General features: G+C 41.7%; 1 protein-coding gene across 4 annotated transcripts in view; it reads left to right on the top strand.

Moving 5' to 3' along the window:
* The window catches only part of kdm6a (lysine (K)-specific demethylase 6A), a 59,410-nt gene that overhangs the window by 13,194 nt on the left and 28,173 nt on the right, over positions 1-18,043 (top strand). For 3 of the 4 annotated variants that reach the window (XM_070975234.1, XM_070975235.1, XM_070975233.1), the window contains 3 exons: positions 8,897-9,017; positions 14,202-14,256; positions 14,683-14,717. In XM_070975234.1, coding sequence (XP_070831335.1) covers positions 8,897-9,017; positions 14,202-14,256; positions 14,683-14,717 — 211 coding nt within the window. Of the gene's footprint in view, positions 1-8,896; positions 9,018-12,541; positions 12,726-14,201; positions 14,257-14,682; positions 14,718-18,043 lie in introns of those variants that run through there. The other variant, XM_070975236.1, reaches the window with a different exon arrangement.

The following is an 18,043-nucleotide window of genomic DNA, read 5'->3' as shown; positions in this document are numbered from 1 at the left end:
GTCAGAAGGAGCTCATTGCTGCCATCCTTGACAAGGCATACATTTCCACCCAGGGGCACCCTGTCTCCATTTTAGAACCACCCCAGAGGCGGGTCACTGCTCTGCACCAAGGGGAATACACATCGAGTCCATCTTCAATGGACGACTCATCAGTCTGCACAGAGCTGATTGAGCCAGGCGGGAAACCATTTAACTACGAAGCTTACTTGCACATGGTAGAAGTACAAATATTTAAGTAAAAATTGACCAAAAAATGCTCAGCAAAATCTGAGCATGTCAGCAAAATCTGGCAGGCAAAATGCTTTGCCTCTGAAATGTGCCTGGTGGGGTTTTCAGCGACCTTGAGGACATAAAACAAAAACACATCATTGACATAATGTCACAGAGCATCTTCAGGGTAAGAGTTTTCCAGTTGTTATCATCAAGCTAATCCACTAGATCGGATGTCATCGGATGCTGGGAATAGATGAAGTCTTTTGTGTTTGTTCCTGCAGCAAACAACAGAGACGTTGTCGTGCTTTGCTCGTAATGTTACCTTCCACACCTTCATGTTATTGGAGTAGGTGTTATAGCCATAAAATAGTCATTAGTGGATGTGCATAGTCCTTTATGCATGTTATCACAGCCACATTAAAGCACATTATTTTTAAAATGCCAAAACATTTATCATGGTCATGATGGTATTGGAAAATCCATGTTGTGGCAGAACATGACACTGCTGTACCGCACACCCCTAAACCATGCCACATCAGCCTCCTCAGGTGGGTCCACTACCCACTGTGGCTCAGTTTGTCAGGGTGATTGTACTGTTGCATGTGTGCTTTTACTTGTACCGATTTAGAAGCCATTTTGGGACTATGTTGTGTGCAGTGAACCCCATCTCTCTTTGTCCGACAATAAGAATAAATCACTTAATAAATGCAAGTTTAACTTGTGTTAAATTATCAGACCAGGCATGTGAAGTTTCTTTGACACTCTGTCATTTTGTGTTTTTGGTTGTATACTGTTGTCTGTATGACATGAATTAGAGCTGATAATTGTACTTCTGGAAATTATATATTGGTGTCAATTATATAGCCTTGGAATGGGTGCAGTCTAAAAATATTTAGGAAATATGGACCTATTAATTTGACTGACCCTTTCATTTATCAGTTATGCGGTGGCAGTCCACACTGCAGTGATATCAAACCACTTAACCTTCTGCATTCTGATAGCTCCTTCACCTCTGCTGCTTCTGGTGACTTTTCTCTTCTGTTTTACCTGCCCAAGAGCCACAATTTTAGTCAGGCAGTCAGTCAGGCAACAGACATTATGACCTCTTTCTTAGCAAGCTGTAAACTGCAAAATGATTATCATCTTGCTTGATTTTTGCAGACAGTGATAACTGTCACTCGCATGTTAATTCCAGTTGACCAAATTGTAGGATCTTATCTACTTAGCGGGTACATCTCAAGTCTCTTATTTGATCATTCCTGGCTTAAACTGGAAAACAGTTCAGATCCACCATCTTGCAGCCCATCCTAAGGCTCTTACTTCTGCTCTGAGGAATGAGGAGGGATCTCTGAGGACCCTTGAGCAAGGATACACAAGAACAGCCTTGACAGAAGTCGCCTGGCATGCTCACTTATTGGATCAGGTATTGATTGGATGCTGCAGCTGTTCAGACCAGGATTGGGTGGTAATTGGGTAATAAGGTATCCCGCGTTATCTAAAAATTGCAACGGTATCAGTTTCATTACCGTCATTAAAAAAAAAGCTGTGCATATAGGTCTTTAGGGGCCTAACATAATTGTAGCATCATCATTATAAAAATCGTTCAATCTATCAGGTTGAATTTTTACTCGAGAAAAAGGTGACTGCAAAAGTACATGCTAAAAATATATCTAGGCGCTCATTTAGGCGCATCTGGTCCAAGAATACGGAGAAACACCTCTGTTGAAAACACTTTTTCAGCCTTTTTCTGCTTGCTATTGTTCTTAGCCCTCATAAAAGGATGAAATGCAAATAGAACAGTAAAATAACACTTCGGGCTGCTCAGCAGAGTCCTCTGTGAGCGCTCTGCTCATTCATGAGATGGGGCGCTGAAACTAACTGCGTGGTTACGCCGGTCAGTAGCTCAGCGACCCGCCCAAATTCACCATAGAAACTTCAATGACGATCTAGAAGGAAGTAACCCCAGAGATAGGTTATTGCGTGAAGAGCGCTCCCTCCACTCTAGAAACCGCCTCTTCTTTATGTAAACAACCAGGACCAATCAACCAGGATTGATCTCAAACTAACACAGAGTCACAGGAGGAGACATTGGCAGCATTTTTTTGGGCTGGAATATAACTTTTGACCACAAAACAGCAAAGGTTAGACATACTTTATGATTTGGCGAAATTTTTTTTCTGCTACTCTTTGGGTGCTAGCTCGCCGAGTTTTCGTCGCACAGTGAGGAGGCAGTGGTGGTGGTGAAATCAGCAGATGCAGTACCTTTGACGTGCGCTACTTTTGCGTTTTCGTTACATGCGCGTATAATTTCTTGAGGTATTAATTATGTTTCGTTTGGGTGACAATGCTTGGTAGAGGCTTTTAGCTGAGTTTCTCCCCGTCATTCTGGTATGCTACAAGTTAGGATTGGTGCTTCTTAGCGTGAGCATTGACCGTCTGAACTGCCCGCATAACATGCTGCCCTGCAAAGTGATTTTTAATTAGTCACGGTAATACCGTATACCCCGGAAAAATGTGGAGAAGGTTTGACGGTATTAAAATTTGGATACTGCCCAACTCTAGTTCAGACTGATCTGATACCTCACATCGTCACTGGAGTTTCATACCAGAGTGAAGACAGATAGCCGATTAAACTTAAGTGTATACTCCCAAGTGTATTATTATGTTTGTTTTATGATTCACCATCTAGTTTCAAATCTGTGTTGATTGTAGGTCTGAACGGCTCAAATAACTTTGTTCTGAGAAAGATTTTTCTCTTCATGAACTGTTATCTTCCTTTAACTTTTTCTATGCATACAGTTAAAGTCAGAGAGAGTAGAAGAGTCTGTCTGGCATCAAGAAACACTGTTTGCATCAGTTATTTCCATTCACAGTAATGCCATGGGGTTGTCAGTCCTGGTATCCAGAGCTCAAGCTATCTGCATCTTTGATACTTCTCTAACCATGTCCTTTATGTTAGTGGTGTGCCCTTCAGTTTGGAATGAGTGTGTCTTTAATCATAAATTGCTTATAACACTACCATTTACAGAACTGATTAAACTTCAGAAAACTGTTTCTGTTTCAATTTCCGGCAACGTACGAGCGGAAGCCTTTTACAGCAGCTCGCTAGACTTTAAGAGTTTTTCTTATCTTTTTCTGCTTTTCTTATGCGTCTTCTTTTATTCTTTTTAATCTACGTGTTTGTTTGTGTTAACTGCATGCACTTTGTCTTTTAATATTCTATTCTGTTATTGATGCTGCTGTGAAATTCGGAATTTCCCCTCGAGGGACGAATAAAGGAATATTGAATATATTGAATTCAATTGAATATTGAATTCAGTACAGGTTGTTAACACAAACAGCTTCGGAAATGTAGGATGGGCATAATTTACCAACAGCAAGATGCAGTCTGTGCCCAAAACACTGCGGTTTCGTCCTTTCAGGGTGGCAGCCTTCACCATGTGGGCAAGCTTCTATTGTAGCTTCATGATATTCCACTTGTAACAGCTGTGCGTCAACTTGTGCCATGTGTTTCTTGTAAACCTCTGGGGTAGCAACTTGTGTTGAACCGCCACACACACACACACACACACACACACACACACACACACACACACACACACACACACACACACACACACACACACACACACACACACACTCTCTTGCACCTCTAGTGTTTTTATTCTATTCTAGTGTTCTTATTTCTAGTTTTTCTATTCTATTTTTATTCTATTCTATTTAATCTGCTACCTCTATTTTATTCATATTTATTTTTATATGTATATATTTTATTCATGAATATTTTGCACGTGAAGTTGAGTTGGCACCAAGCACAAAAAATTTCATTGCTGCAAGTATATGACAATAACGAATCTTGAATCCTGAGCAAAATAGGTCCGTGATGGTATCACATACTGCTTGTCAAGCAACCAGATCATTTAAGTTTACCTTCTGTAGTAACTGTAAGTGCATTAGTCATTTCTCTCTCCCACTTGGAAACTTCATCATATGGTTCAAGAGGCACTTCTGACAAAGTAACTGTTTTTGGTCAACATAAAACATACATCTATACAACTGATGTTGCATTTGTCTTTCTCTTGTTCCTCGCTCATCTCAGTGCATGCAGAGCCTTAATGTCACCCACTCAACAAACTCAACCCTTCAGTCAAAGTAAATTGTATACATTTCATTTTGTATCAAGCAGCAAAAATGGTATGCATGATGTGTTTGAGTTGACACTGACTCACTTGAAATTAGGGTTGAGAGGTATGATGGCTTATGTCATGCGATGGTATAAATGTGTCCACTGGTAGAGATGTTGCAATAGCAGTTTCCACTGCAGGAGCTATCGATTATGCTATATTTACACACTTAACCCTGCTACACAGTGAGCGAGTGGGCTAGAGTATGAAGCAGTAACACTTCATTGCATAGTATACTGTGCAATGAAGTACTCTGTTCTGCTTGTCTGTATATTACTTTCCTCTCTTTCTTTAACATTGCCAGAACGTCCAAATGCATGTAGTATTGATATCAACACAAAAAAGTCGTCATTATGGATGAGTTCTCTGTGTCTGACATGAATAAATGTGCTACGCGTGTGAAAGAGCAGCTCTGGAGAATGTACTGTTTCACAAAACTGCTTTTGTGTCTTTGCAGCACGAAGTTACGTGTCACTTGATTTGGGCAGCACGACACTGGCACGTTCTCACATGACGAGAGAGCGACAGTTGGTAGCGATAATGCTAAAACAAAAGTGTTTTTGTTTGTTCTTTTCTTTGGACTTGGACTTCTGGGGTGGGGAATTTAACTCATCGAGATTAATTTATTAACGAACTATAGTAAACTAACCAAGTGTATGTGTTGATTTTGTTTTGAATTGTTTGTAGGTGACTGCACTGTCTTTGTTTGAGCCATCCCACAGGGGACACGATTTAAGTTTGTTTTTCATTAATAAATTCTGGAATCAGAAGTTGCTGGAGCACTTTTGTTACGTAATAATTTCAACATTAATTTTTGTTGTGGTTTGATTTGTGTTTGTGCTTTAAATCCATGTTTTTAGTTTGTTTAAATAGTCTCTGGGGGTGACCCAACATAGGGCTGGGCGATAAAACGATAGTGATATGTCTCGCGATAGACACGTAATCAAGATCAATAAAAAATGCGTTCGATAAAACATTCGATAATCTTTTTCTTCGTTGGAAGATACAGTTGCGAAGCAAGGTTGGTTGCATGAACAAAGGCACTCGCTCTCAGGTAACCAAGCAACGTAGGGAGTAATCGCTGATCAGTGGGAGTGACATGCTAACATGCCAATCACGTAACAGTATCAAGTTCGGTTGCGCCATCTCGTTGTCTCGTGTTTGATGCTTCGCGAGGAGTGAGATTAGAAATAGAAAGTGCTGCAGCGAGCGAAGAAATTGTCAATAAAACAGGGAAAGTCAGCTCGCCAGTATGGCAGTTTTTTTGATTTTATAAGTCGGACCGTAGTCAGACCAATGTGGTCTGTAACTTATGCAAGACTGTCGTCCCCACCAAGACTGGTAATACCACAAACTTGTTTAACCACCTTAGCAGCGCTCACTCTTTGGAGTGCAGCTGTATTCGCCAACGTCCGCCAACCGCAGCACCACCGCACAAGCAGCTGACCACCATGCAGAGGTATCTGCTTCAGTGCCTGATGACAAATCATCTAAAAGGCACAAAGACTTAACGGAGGCAGTGGCATATCATATAGCTAAAGACATGCTTCACTGAGCACTGAGGAGAAGCCAGGTTATAAAAATCTCTTACACATGTTTTTTTTTTTTTTTTGTTAACACACTTGCAATAAAAATATAATTGAATAGTTCATGTATGTTTAGAGTAAGAAGAGTAACTAAAGTTGTTCATATGTCTAGACTGGTTTTATAGTTATTGTACTGTCTATCATGTTTGTTTACAGATGTCAAGTCTACCTCAGTTTCTGCTGTGTCTTTACAAAAGACTGCACATAATTGAAAACATTTAATATAATATTATTATTATCAGCTTGTGAACTTCCTCACACTAAACCTGCAGAAAAAAGTTCTCGGGTTTCTCTCTGTTTACATTTTTACACTTTTATTTACATTTATTATTTGAATGTTTTCCATGGTTGTGTTGACATTTCCTTTCCTTTCTGCCTTGATAGCTGAGGGGATTATAATCAGAGGAAGGTTAAATTTAAAATAAAAATTATTAAATTGAAGGTATTTTTCTCCTGGTCCTTATTTTAAATAGGTATTAAAAATTATCAATAATAATCGATATCGACCAATATAAAACACATATCGTGATACAGTTTTCAGCCATATCGCCCAGCCCTAACCTAACATCACGCTCATCCAATCCGCCCGTGACGTAGAGTTTAGTAGCCTTTCCCCTCAGGTTTTCTTATGAGTAGGGAGAATTGTTACAATGCAGCCCAAGTTCTGTACAGGTAACTGTTCTATTTTTGATCAGTCAACAATGGCTTTACTAAAAACACAACTACTACATATAATTTTGATGCTTGGAAATATAGTGGGTTGTATGATACACTTGGTGGTCTATTTCTACACAATCAAGCTGCCTTCACATCATATAGAGAAGTAAACATGTAACTCTTTGGTTGTGTAGTGTAAATGACTGACAACTAGTCGATAGGGAACAGGATGTTGAATCTTCCTGTTCTATTTTTTAAGCACACCAGAGAATTGTTGTCAGCTTATCATTTTATAAGTGCTGAATCAAGACCTCAGGGATTTGGAGTTGTGAAGCAATTGTCCATTCAGACTGGGAAAGTAATATTAGCACAAGCAGTAAAGGTTCAGAGTCAGTAATGTCTGCTAAAGTAAGGTGACATTTGGACATGGTTTTCACTTTTTTGTGTGTAGGTCAGTTTGAAATACAAGTGGCTGTTTATAAATTAGCTGTGATCTGATTGGACTAAACCCCCAGCAGGCTTGTCTGAGCTGGATAAATCTGTTAGACTGCAGTAACAATACGACTGCATTTTTGTAGGGATAGCAGCAGTCTGTCCTTCTCCAAATACATTAAATTCTGTTTAGTTAAATGATTGCTCAAACAAATCTCCTTTGTGCTCTGGTAATTCCAGGGTATGAAGTATTGTTTGTTGTGAGGCATTTGGCCGTAGAGCCATGTTTCTTTCTGTTTCTTGCTCTTGCTGAATGTCTGCTGCTGTAACACCCCACTGTGTTAAAGTCGCATATGACAACTGGCATGTCAACAATCCATATCCACAGCTCCCCCAGACCATCTGTAGGTGTGATGCCACTGATTTATTAATGCAGTGTGCCAAAACCATAGATGAAAGGTTAGTCTACAATGATGCAGTGTGCCAACAAGTGGTTTTGATAGTGGACTAATCGTCCATTGCAATATTCTCATAAACCCCTACTCAGTGTTAGTGTAGGGAGCAAAATAGTTGGATAGGTGCATTCCTAGTCCATTTTGCATTTCACGTGCTATTGTGTTGGCTGTCTCCAGCTCAGAGGTTGGTGGTAATGCACCGTAGGCTATCTGGTAATTACGAAAACACCAGAAGAGGAAGAATTTGTGAGATTTAGCACTTAACCGTTAAGCTAGCTACTCAATTTCCCACCAACTGACACTGACACTTTCTGTTTTAGCATGCCGTAATATTAGCTGAGACTTAGGGAAATGGATGTATTTGCACCTTTTCTGCATCTGGCTAGAATGCAACTGTAGCCAGTTTTTTTTTTTTTTTTGATATCTCATTGTCCGAGGCCATGGTTCTCGACTGGAAAAAGGTGGCTTGCTCCCTTCAGGTTGGGGGAGAGTTCCTGCCTCAAGTGGAGGAGTTTAAGTATCTTGGGATCCTGTTCACGAGTGAGGGAAGGATGGAGCGTGAGATTGACAGGCGGATCGGTGCAGCGGCTGCAGTAATGCAGTCGCTGTACCGGTCTGTCGTGGTGAAGAAGGAGCTGAGCCGAAAGGCGAAGCTCTCGATTTACCGGTCAATCTACGTTCCTACCCTCACCTATGGTCATGAACTTTGGGTCATGACCGAAAGAGCGAGGTCCTGGATACAAGCGGCTGAAATGAGTTTCCTCCGCATGGTGGCAGGGCGCTCCCTTAGAGATAGGGTGAGGAGCTCTGTCACCCGGGAGGAGCTCGGAGTAGAGTCGCTGCTCCTCCACATCGAGAGGAGTCAGCTGAGGTGGCTCGGGCATCTTCATCGGATGCCCCATGGACGCCTCCCTAGGGAGGTGTTCCAGGCATGTCCCACCGGCAGGAGACCCCGGGGAAGACCCAGGACACGCTGGGGTGACTATGTCACTCGGCTTGCCTGGGAACGCCTCGGGATCCCCCCGGAAGAGCTGGGGGAAGTGTCTGGGGAGAGGGAAGTCTGGGCGTCCCTGCTCAGACTGCTCCCCCCGTGACCCGGCCCCCGGATAAGCGGAAGAAAATGAATGGATGGATGGATGGATGGATATCTCATTGTCACAGGCATAATAACCATTGTTTCAGTGTTGATGTATTGAGTCATGTGGTGATACTGAGTTTGTCATTATGGCACAGTTCTGGTGAACATTTGTGAAACTACCACTGATCGCAACTGATTAAAAGTCATAATCTGGTGGTGGAAGAATGAGAAAATTTCTGTCTTTATTAAACATACTCTTTTTCTGTGTTTTGTTTTGTTTTTTTCCTCCAGGGCAATTAAGGCGTTCCAGGAGGTGCTTTACATTGACCCCAGTTTCTCAAGAGCTAAAGAGATTCATCTGAGACTGGCACTCATGTTCAAAGTCAACACAGACTACGAGTCAAGCTTAAAGGTAAATCTCAATGATGTTTATTTTGGTTCAGGTCAAGCAGGACCTGATAAGGTTTAGAAGCAGTTATAACCCTGCATCTTTTCAGGTTTGTCGTGATTTGTTCTTTGCAGTGAATTTATTATAAATAAATTATAAACTGCACTGATCTGTCAAAATATGTTCAGATTGAAGTGCTTTATCTTCATCAATGAAGGATATAAAAATCACTGTAAGATAATATAGTATAATAATCTCAGTCAGTTTTATTTTAGTTTCCACGAAAGTTCTAGGGATACAGAATGCAATTTTATTAGAATATTCAGTGTAGATGCAAATGTTCAAGATAAATGTACACAAAGTAAAAAAAAAATGCAGTAACATGCTGTAATTTTGAGCAGAAATATTTTCACTGAAATAGCTATTTATGTCATCCAAAAAGAATCTGACTTTTTAGTGACTAAAAAGAGTAAAATTTGACTTACCATCATAGAATGTTGATGGTTTCAAACAGACTGTTCTTCAATGAATGAGAGCAACATTAACAGAGTGGAATTATTTTCAGGAGGTAGAGCGGGTGTCCACTTATCGGAAAGTCTGCAGTCTACATGTTGAAGTATCCTTGGGCAAGTTACTGCAACCCAAATTGCTCCCGATGCTGTGCCATTGGTTTGTGAATGGTTAAGACTCATGGTGAGCAGGTGGCCAAGCTATCTTTGTGTGAGTGGGTGAATGCAGACTTGCTTTGAATGGTCAGCGTACTGGAAAAGTGCTGTATAAAATACAGTCCATTTTACCATTTAGTCATAGAAGCCTTCTTCCTGGCTTAATAGACGTGATCTTCCTAGTTGTCAGATTAGCAAACACTGGTGGATCATCTGTCCTGTCTGTCTTAGCTAAACCCTGTCTTCTCTCTCCTGACGCATGTGAGCTGTAGATGTCCAGACAGTAGCAAAAAGCCTTCTGTCTGGAGCCTATGGATTCCCCTGTTGTCTGAGAGTCCTGTTCCCTTTAAGGACAGAGTGCGATCTGATCCTGGGCTTTAGACATTCTGTCACAGGAGTTTTTATCATGCGTTTTGGTGCATTAGCACACTATTGAGCCTTGCAGAGCATTGTTTTTCTTTTAAACCTAGAAGCTTTGTGATTAATGGAACAATTCCTGTTCTCTAATTATGGTATTTCTTTAGAGAAGTATGTTATTATAATTCAGTTTTAAATTTCTGACACAGTTCCAACAAGAAAACTGAATATTTACAACTGTACTACTTATTGCAAGGCTGTTCCAAGTGATTGCAATTAACAAGTGTTCATAGTATGTATACCATTTTACAGTTGCAATCAAGATTGTGCAGTGTCTAGGGGATGATGCACTGTATATGTAGTACATCTGTGTGTGTTGATGCTAGTAGTGTCACAGTATAAAGTAAAGTAGGTTGCACATGCATGTCCTCAATCTGGCTTTGCTGCATCCCTGCCTGCCTGGTACACACTGCAATATCTTCAAATCTTAGCTAATTATTCCAACCAACCAATATCCTAAATTCAAATTTATATTTGAATTGGAAAAAAAATCCATACATTCATTTGTGAAAATTAATATTGGAATGTGGAAAAAAGCCTCACCACTGTGGCAGCTGCATTGAAAGCACTGTATGACAGACAGGAGTCATGAAAGCAATTCCTATTTGCCAGCTTCTCTGGTATCTGCTCACACTCTTGCTCCTCTCCCAGTTCCGTGAAATAAGGATTTATTCCAACCAATCCAGACTTCGTGATGATTGTTGGAAGAGTGCAACAAGGAACTAAGAAAGTTTTGTTGGGTTTTATTTTGTTTTGTCATGTTTGAATGAAGTGTGTTTTACGATGATAAAATTACTGCTCTGTGAATGGAGTCTGGTGGCTCTGGCGAGAGTGCATATAACACCTGTGTCTAGTTAACAAAATGGATCTACTCTTCAACAAAAAAAAAATCTCTGTAGGGATTCTTTCCGTAATGTCGTCAGACAATTATTATAACAATCTGAGCCTGTCAGCGGCAAAAACACTTTTAGTGGACGTACATGGATGGTTCACAAACACCAGGAGGGATTAAATTGCAGCATGTTTCATGGCTGACAGCTGCTGCACTCTCATTCAGCACTGAAATCCTCTAAAATTGTCTCCATTAGTCGCTTGGACATAAAAACACAAGAAAATAGAGTCCATAATCAAATATGTGACCAGAATTCCTCCGGTTTGTCCCAGACCTGTGGACACCGGCACCAACTGGCACACAAGTCACTGGCATTGATTGAAAATGTAATGTAGGTCAAGCTAAAATGAGTGCATGGAATAGGACATCATTGTATTTGTTTATTTTGTAATGTGTGGGTATGTAGATCTTTTAAGATAAGATGATCATGTTGAAATAATATACAAGTCGCATGTCTTGCATTGTAGTGGTTTTCCCTCTAATGGACGTAATGTACAAAAGTAAATATTTGAATGGTTTGAACCTTTGTGGTTTTTTAGAGGGAATATTCAAATGTCATTTTTGGCCAATTTTGACAGTCCTACTGTAAACCCCTCACACGACGGGATCATTTCGGCAGATTAACTGTACAGACCAGCCTCCAATCAGGAACACCCCTACGATTGTTAGGAGAGGAGAATTGGACTCAAAACCTGCCTAATTATTCTCTAGTGTGGGGCCAGCGGTAGTCCTGGCTCAATGCCAGCAACAAACAAACAAACAAACAAACGCACGCGTGCGCACACACACACACACACACACACACACACAGAAGTTCAGAACCATATGCACTGCACACACATGACTGCCCCAGTTATCTACAGGGAGGGGTGGGTGCATGTTTAGAGGAGCAGAGATAAAATAAAGGTAGAGGGGGAATGGAAATGTGAAGAGTAAAAAGAAAATTGTTAGGAACGACAGTTTGCTGCAGATGATGAGTGTGGGGTGGGAGGGCATGTAGAGACAGATTTTTATGAAGGATGCATCTTTCATCTTTCATGCTTTCATGCTTCTTCTTACTTCATCCCCCTTTCCTTTGAGCACATTGGATAAGAGTAACCGATGGAGAGATTTTCTTCTGAGAATATATTGTAACCTAATTAGGAGCCTGCCACTGTAGTTTGGCATATAACTGCACCTAGCTCATATTCTTTATCCAGGGTACACGTAGACACTCACATAAGCCTCTTTCCATTATTGGCTGCTAATTTAGCCAATGAGAGAAGGGGAAATTAGATTGCCAGAGTGTTTGTGCACTGTATATTGGTAAGGAGATGAGTTGGCTATCTCTGTAGAGCTATGTAGGCATAAAGAAGAGCTTTGAGATGCTAAAGGAGGTGAGATAGAGGAAGGGGGCAGACAGGGAGAGGTGCTGTGTGCTGCCTATTCCAGCTTTGAGGTATTGTGTGTCATCTCTCCGCACTCTCCACTGCAGCCGTCTGCTGAATAGTAATCAGTGACACCGGGATAGAAAGGGGGAAAAAGGGGGAGGGAGGGAGAGGGACAGAAAGGATGATAGCAGAGAGGTGGAGAGAGAGTGAGGAAGGCAAGACATGGGGAGGGAGGTGGAATGCCAAGCTGACAATCCTGCTGCATTATCTGCCTGGTGGTAGAGCAAGTGTGAAAGAGAAGGAAGGGAAGGATAGAAGAGACAGAGGGAGAGATCTACAGGAGAATGCAGTGGGGTTCCAAGAGGAGTGTGATGTACCAGAAATCTAGGTAACGCATTTGTGTGTGTGTCTATTTGAGTGCATTCTCTAGCATTGAGGTATCTGGCTGTGATGTGTGTCTGATGTTTTGTGGCTCATAGCTCTGCTTAAAAGGTGTTTATTCTAAGCAGAATTCTCTATTTTTGTGTGTGTGCACATGTGCAAGTGTGTGAAGCTCCACTGGCCCAGGGTGAAACACACAAAGACAGAGCCAGCTGGACAGTTCTTAATTTTTCTGTCTGACATTGACTGTCTGGAAAGCTGCAGCTGCAAGGCTACAGTCTTCTCCTTTAAGTCTATGTGTTTGTGTGTAACAGCTATCTTTTTCCTCAACCTAGATGACAGACACTGATATTTTGCCTTTAAGGTTACAGCATTTCCATTTTTCTTGTATGAAATCTGCTGCAGTTGACGAGTGGAGTACGGCCACACCAGAAGTACAGTCTGTTCTCGAAGCGTGTGCTGTATTCTTGTATGGAGATCCTGGTTTCAGGAGGCTCACGTATTCAAGAGCTGTGAGTTTTTACTGACTCACTATAAGAGACACTGATGGTGCCTTTTTAGCTGCATGAAGCTCTGTGTGACTGCATTTGGTCATTGTGCAGCCAAGTAACTGCAATGGAACCTCTCAGTTTGAAGCCACCTATTGGTGTTTGAGTACTCCCTTTTTAAAACTGTGAAATTTGCTCAGCTCAGATACTCGTACCAGCAGGTGAAAAGCACCTAGGTTTGCTCTGCACAGTTGTGATACCCTGAAATTCTACTGTACATATGACATCCATAAAATCCGTAAGCTCAAAATAATAGTGGCTTACCAACATGTCAACAGAGAGGGAAGTAATACTTGTATTGAAGTCCAATGGTGGTTAGGAGAAAGCCAGAAATGACAGCCCACAGAGCCTTTGTAGCTGTATGATACTCATGGGCTAATCTGTTCAATCACTCGATGGAGATACTGGCTGATAGCATGCCACGCCTTGGCAGCCAGGCTAAGGCTCTGCAGACATCTTCTTTATCTAGCCATGTTGTCTTAAGTTCAGGTGAATGGAATAGGATGCCATTATAACTCCTGAATATCACTCTCTTTTTGAGGACTCTGTACTCTGGTTGGGCATGAGGAAAGAGGCAAGGTTGGAGCAACAAGAGGCATCCAGAGACAAGAATATCTCTGGTTCAGCCCCTCCAGCTGTCAGTGTCCTCTCATGTTACGGTCAACAAGGTTCATACATGGTTTGTTGTGGATCTGTTGGGGCTTTCAGTAAACAAGATGGGATGGAGGAGAATAAAAAATTCTCAGTGATTTCCTTTAAAGCATCAAGACTTACAAGCAATCCGGTGCTTTATGTTGTTAATATTACCAGTTGTAATTATTTATTTTTATCCTGCAGTCACTTTTTGTATTAGTGACTTGAATGTGCAGACCTTTGATGATGTGAAAGTTTATGTATTTCTGTCCTTAATAAAATGGCTCTTTCCTTCTTTGCAGCATTTTCAGCTGGCTTTGATCGACTCCAATCTCTGCACTTTGTCGAAAGCTGAAAGTAAGTAGTATTGTTATAATTACCACAGGCCACATGGAAACCAGCCATAGCCTGTTGTGAAATGTAATATTTTATCTGATGTATCAGCTTGTCATTGGTCGATAGCACATATTGAAAGGGCAAAGGAATATTTCTACAAAGCAATTTTTCCTCTCTGCTGCCATTTCCCTGCTGACTCTGTCCAAGACTGGGGTTGCCTAGGAGACAGCACACGGAGAGAAAACTGGAAGTGCTTGCAAGCACATTGCACATGCACGCTGTGATGTCAGATTACATGTAGACTCTGGGGAAACTGTCCCACTCCCCCTCCTGTCTGTGCTCCATCCTGTTTGCAGTCTGTACCCACTGAAGTCGATGGGATGAATTTGTGGTATATGTTAGAAATCTAGTCAAGTAAACCCTTATTCTTCTCTCCTTTTTTCACAGTTCAGTTCCACATTGCTCATTTGTATGAGGTCCAGGTAAGCAATCATTTCAAACTTGTTTTTCAAAATTCTGGTCAGTTTAATGTTGTAACCCAGGTTTGGGTTTTATTATTTAGCTTTCATGGTAACTTCAAAATTCTCATGGCCCTGTGGGTAAATGCTAGAGGAAATAAAAAAAAGTTGCTTACCATTATCTTGCGTTTTCACACCAATGTGTTTCTTTCCATCGCTTGTGGGGACTTGTATTCATTCCATGCAGACTGACCACTACTCGCATAACCTTGACCCTAGTGTTGCTTTCGTCAACGAAAATTATGACTAAATATCGTTGTCAACGAACCTTTATCACGTGACGAAAATGAGACGAGCCATAACGTAAATGCTGGTCATGTGACGATAACTAGAATTAAATATATAATGCAATATTGTCGACGAATAAAAACGAGACTAAATTTGGTTTACAAAATAAAAGCTCTGCTAAAATGTCTCTTCATTTTTGTTGACTAAAACGAGACGAAATGTTCTAACATTATTTCGTCTCATTTAGTCGCATTTTTCTGATTATTTTGCAGTATTTCTGTTTCCTGTGTCTCACTAACATTAGTTCCCACTCACGGCATTATTTAGAAGACGAAGCTGCGGTAGGTTAGCGTTAACGACAGACAGCTGACGCAGAGAGCGGGACCGATGGCCAGCCAGCCGGCTTTGGTTGGTAAAATAAATATGTTGTGAATTCAAATCAGAGCGTCTTGGTGTCTGGAATGGATGTATTCTTCAGTCTATAAGTTAACAATAATATAATAATAAGACAACCTTGTTTGAACTGTGAAATGGGTTTGACAGAAAGAAAATGTTGGTTTCATCTACACTACGAGCTACTTATGCTATATTGACTGGGTTAAATAGAACTGCATTACTAAAAAGAGACTAAAATGCAATTTTTATTGACTAAAACTAGACTAAAATGTCATCAGTTTTTGTCGACTAAAACTAGATGAAAATAGTCACAGATAATTCTGACTAAAATAAGACTAAAATGCTCAGACTTTTAGTCGGCTGAAACTTGACTAGACTAAAAAGAGTATGAACATGACTAAAACTAATAAAAACTAAAATGACAGCTTGACCCAAAGACAAGACTAAGACTAAAACTAAAACAGGCCGCATGTACACTCATACACACACTCTTAAACACATGGGGCTTTATTTTCGATTCCACTGCTGGCGCGGCGCAAAGCCAGGTCCGCTTCACCGATGGGGCGTGGCGGTGCAGACTTTGGTATTTTCGTGCACTGCGCTGCTGGCGCAACTACTTACTCCCCCTTCTAATCTCAGTCCCAGGTTTCGAGGATGACTGAGTCCGCGTAGGAAAGTGTCTGATGCCCAAACTTCTCCCAGGAGGAGACTGACATTCTGGTCCGCGGGGTCCGGGCTCGCAGTGGCCGTATCTACGGCCTCGCGAAGTTTATTTCAATACTGTATCTGTTTAGTGTGGAAAATTATTGATCGTCAGATGTTTTTTGAGCTGATGTAACTGCAAATACTGACCTAATGACAAAGCTGGGTGGTGAGGCGCTCCCTCCTCTCCCATGCGCTCTGCCGCTCTGTCAGTTGGCACGGCACATGCAGTTCGGCATGAACTACCTGTCCGGTCCAGACATCTAAAACGCATTTTGAGAACCCCAAATGTGCGTTCGATGACTGACCGAGCACTGCTGAAAACACCGTTAAAGCCACGCTGTCGTCTTGTTGACGGTGTGATATATGGCGTCATCAACCACGTTTTCAGTGGATAGCCGTTATCACCTAGCAGCCACCCATCCAGAGGGGTGTCCCCCTGAAAGACTGTAGGGATGCTAGTATTCGCCAGGATGGAGTCATGTGCTGACCCGGGGAAGTGACATACACGTTTGTCACCAGGCAATTTGAGTCGCACATCACCAGACATCCCTGTTTCACCTGTGTACATTCGGTCAGGTTGAGTGACCATTACGCGATGTGGTCAGATGAGATACTGATCAAAATATATAAATTTAGGTCTGACTGTATGTGCTGACTCAGATAGTTGCATTGAATCGCAGTGAAATGCCAGACACTGTGGAAACCTGCCTGTGAGGTATTGGTGACGTGGGCGCACAACTCCACCGGTTTATGAAAATCCACTTGCCCAGCGGTGTGCCGCTGGCGCACAGAGTTGACCAGGTCTGGGGTGGCGAGCTTTCAGGGCACTTTTATGCCGCAATGGACTGAAAATCCAAATCCGCCGGCTGATAATGCCGACACCTCCCCCTACTGCGCTGCAACGGCCACCCTGCCGTACCTCTGTGCGCCTGCAAAATAACAAGTGCGCTGCGTGCCCGCCTGCACTGCATGAAAATACCACTGCGTGGGGCGTGCACCCTGCACCCCGCCAGTGGCGGGACGAAAATAGAGCCCATGGGCTGTTCCCTCCCCATGTTGACCAAAGAGTAGGTAGTCAGTCACTCTGTTGACTGCAGTCACTGGATTAGGCAGCCGTCTTTGTAATGTACCACAAATGTGTTCACTTATGCTTGAATTGTATCGACTGTGTAGAATTGTAATTTTTTACGTCCTGCAGACATTGGATCAGGATAGTTCCAAATGCAGAATGGATTATACATACAGAGGATGTCAGAGGATATTTTCCTTCTTGTTTATATCCCATTCATTTAATGCCCTATCATTCTGAGGCACATGAACATTAGCATCATTAGCATCATTCACAAAAACTTATGCAGGTCTGCGTTTTTCCCCCTTGACCCTTACATGTCTCTATTTTTACTCAAGCAAGAGGACCTGGGAGTTGCACATTGATCTGTTTACACAAAGGAAGAATAATCCTGTTCTTCGCCTTTTAATGAGGCGTTGATCAAGTGAAAAGCCTGTATATAGATGATGTGACCGATGTTCTATACAAATAGACACACATATGGAAGTGGTGTGATGCTGTCCATATACCTGATGAAGGTCACACAGACAGAAACGTAATCAAAGAAATATTTCAGTAGTAAGAGAGACAGTGTGCTGGAGGTCTTCTCTTTGTTTTCAAGTTGCACTTTCCTCTATCAGCCCTGCAATCGGCTGGCGACCGGTTCAGGGTGTACCCCGCCTCTCGCCCATTGTAGCTGGGATAGGCTCCAGCCCCCCGCAACCCCGAAAGGGATAGGCGGTATAGATAATGGATGGATGGATGGACTTTCCTCTATCACAAAATCATGTTTTTCAAAATATTTTAACAGTGGTAATCAATCGGCATTTTAAGAGAAAATAAAACTTTATTGAAGTATTACAAAAAGCAAAAACAGTGGCACAGAAGGGTCAAGATAAAAAGTATACAGGAT

Source organism: Chaetodon trifascialis, chromosome 12 (assembly GCF_039877785.1).
Source record: "Chaetodon trifascialis isolate fChaTrf1 chromosome 12, fChaTrf1.hap1, whole genome shotgun sequence".
In the NCBI taxonomy this organism is placed as follows: domain Eukaryota; kingdom Metazoa; phylum Chordata; class Actinopteri; order Chaetodontiformes; family Chaetodontidae; genus Chaetodon; species Chaetodon trifascialis.
The sequence above is the reverse complement of the archived record's forward strand: the minus strand, read 5'-3'. Positions and strand labels throughout refer to the sequence as shown.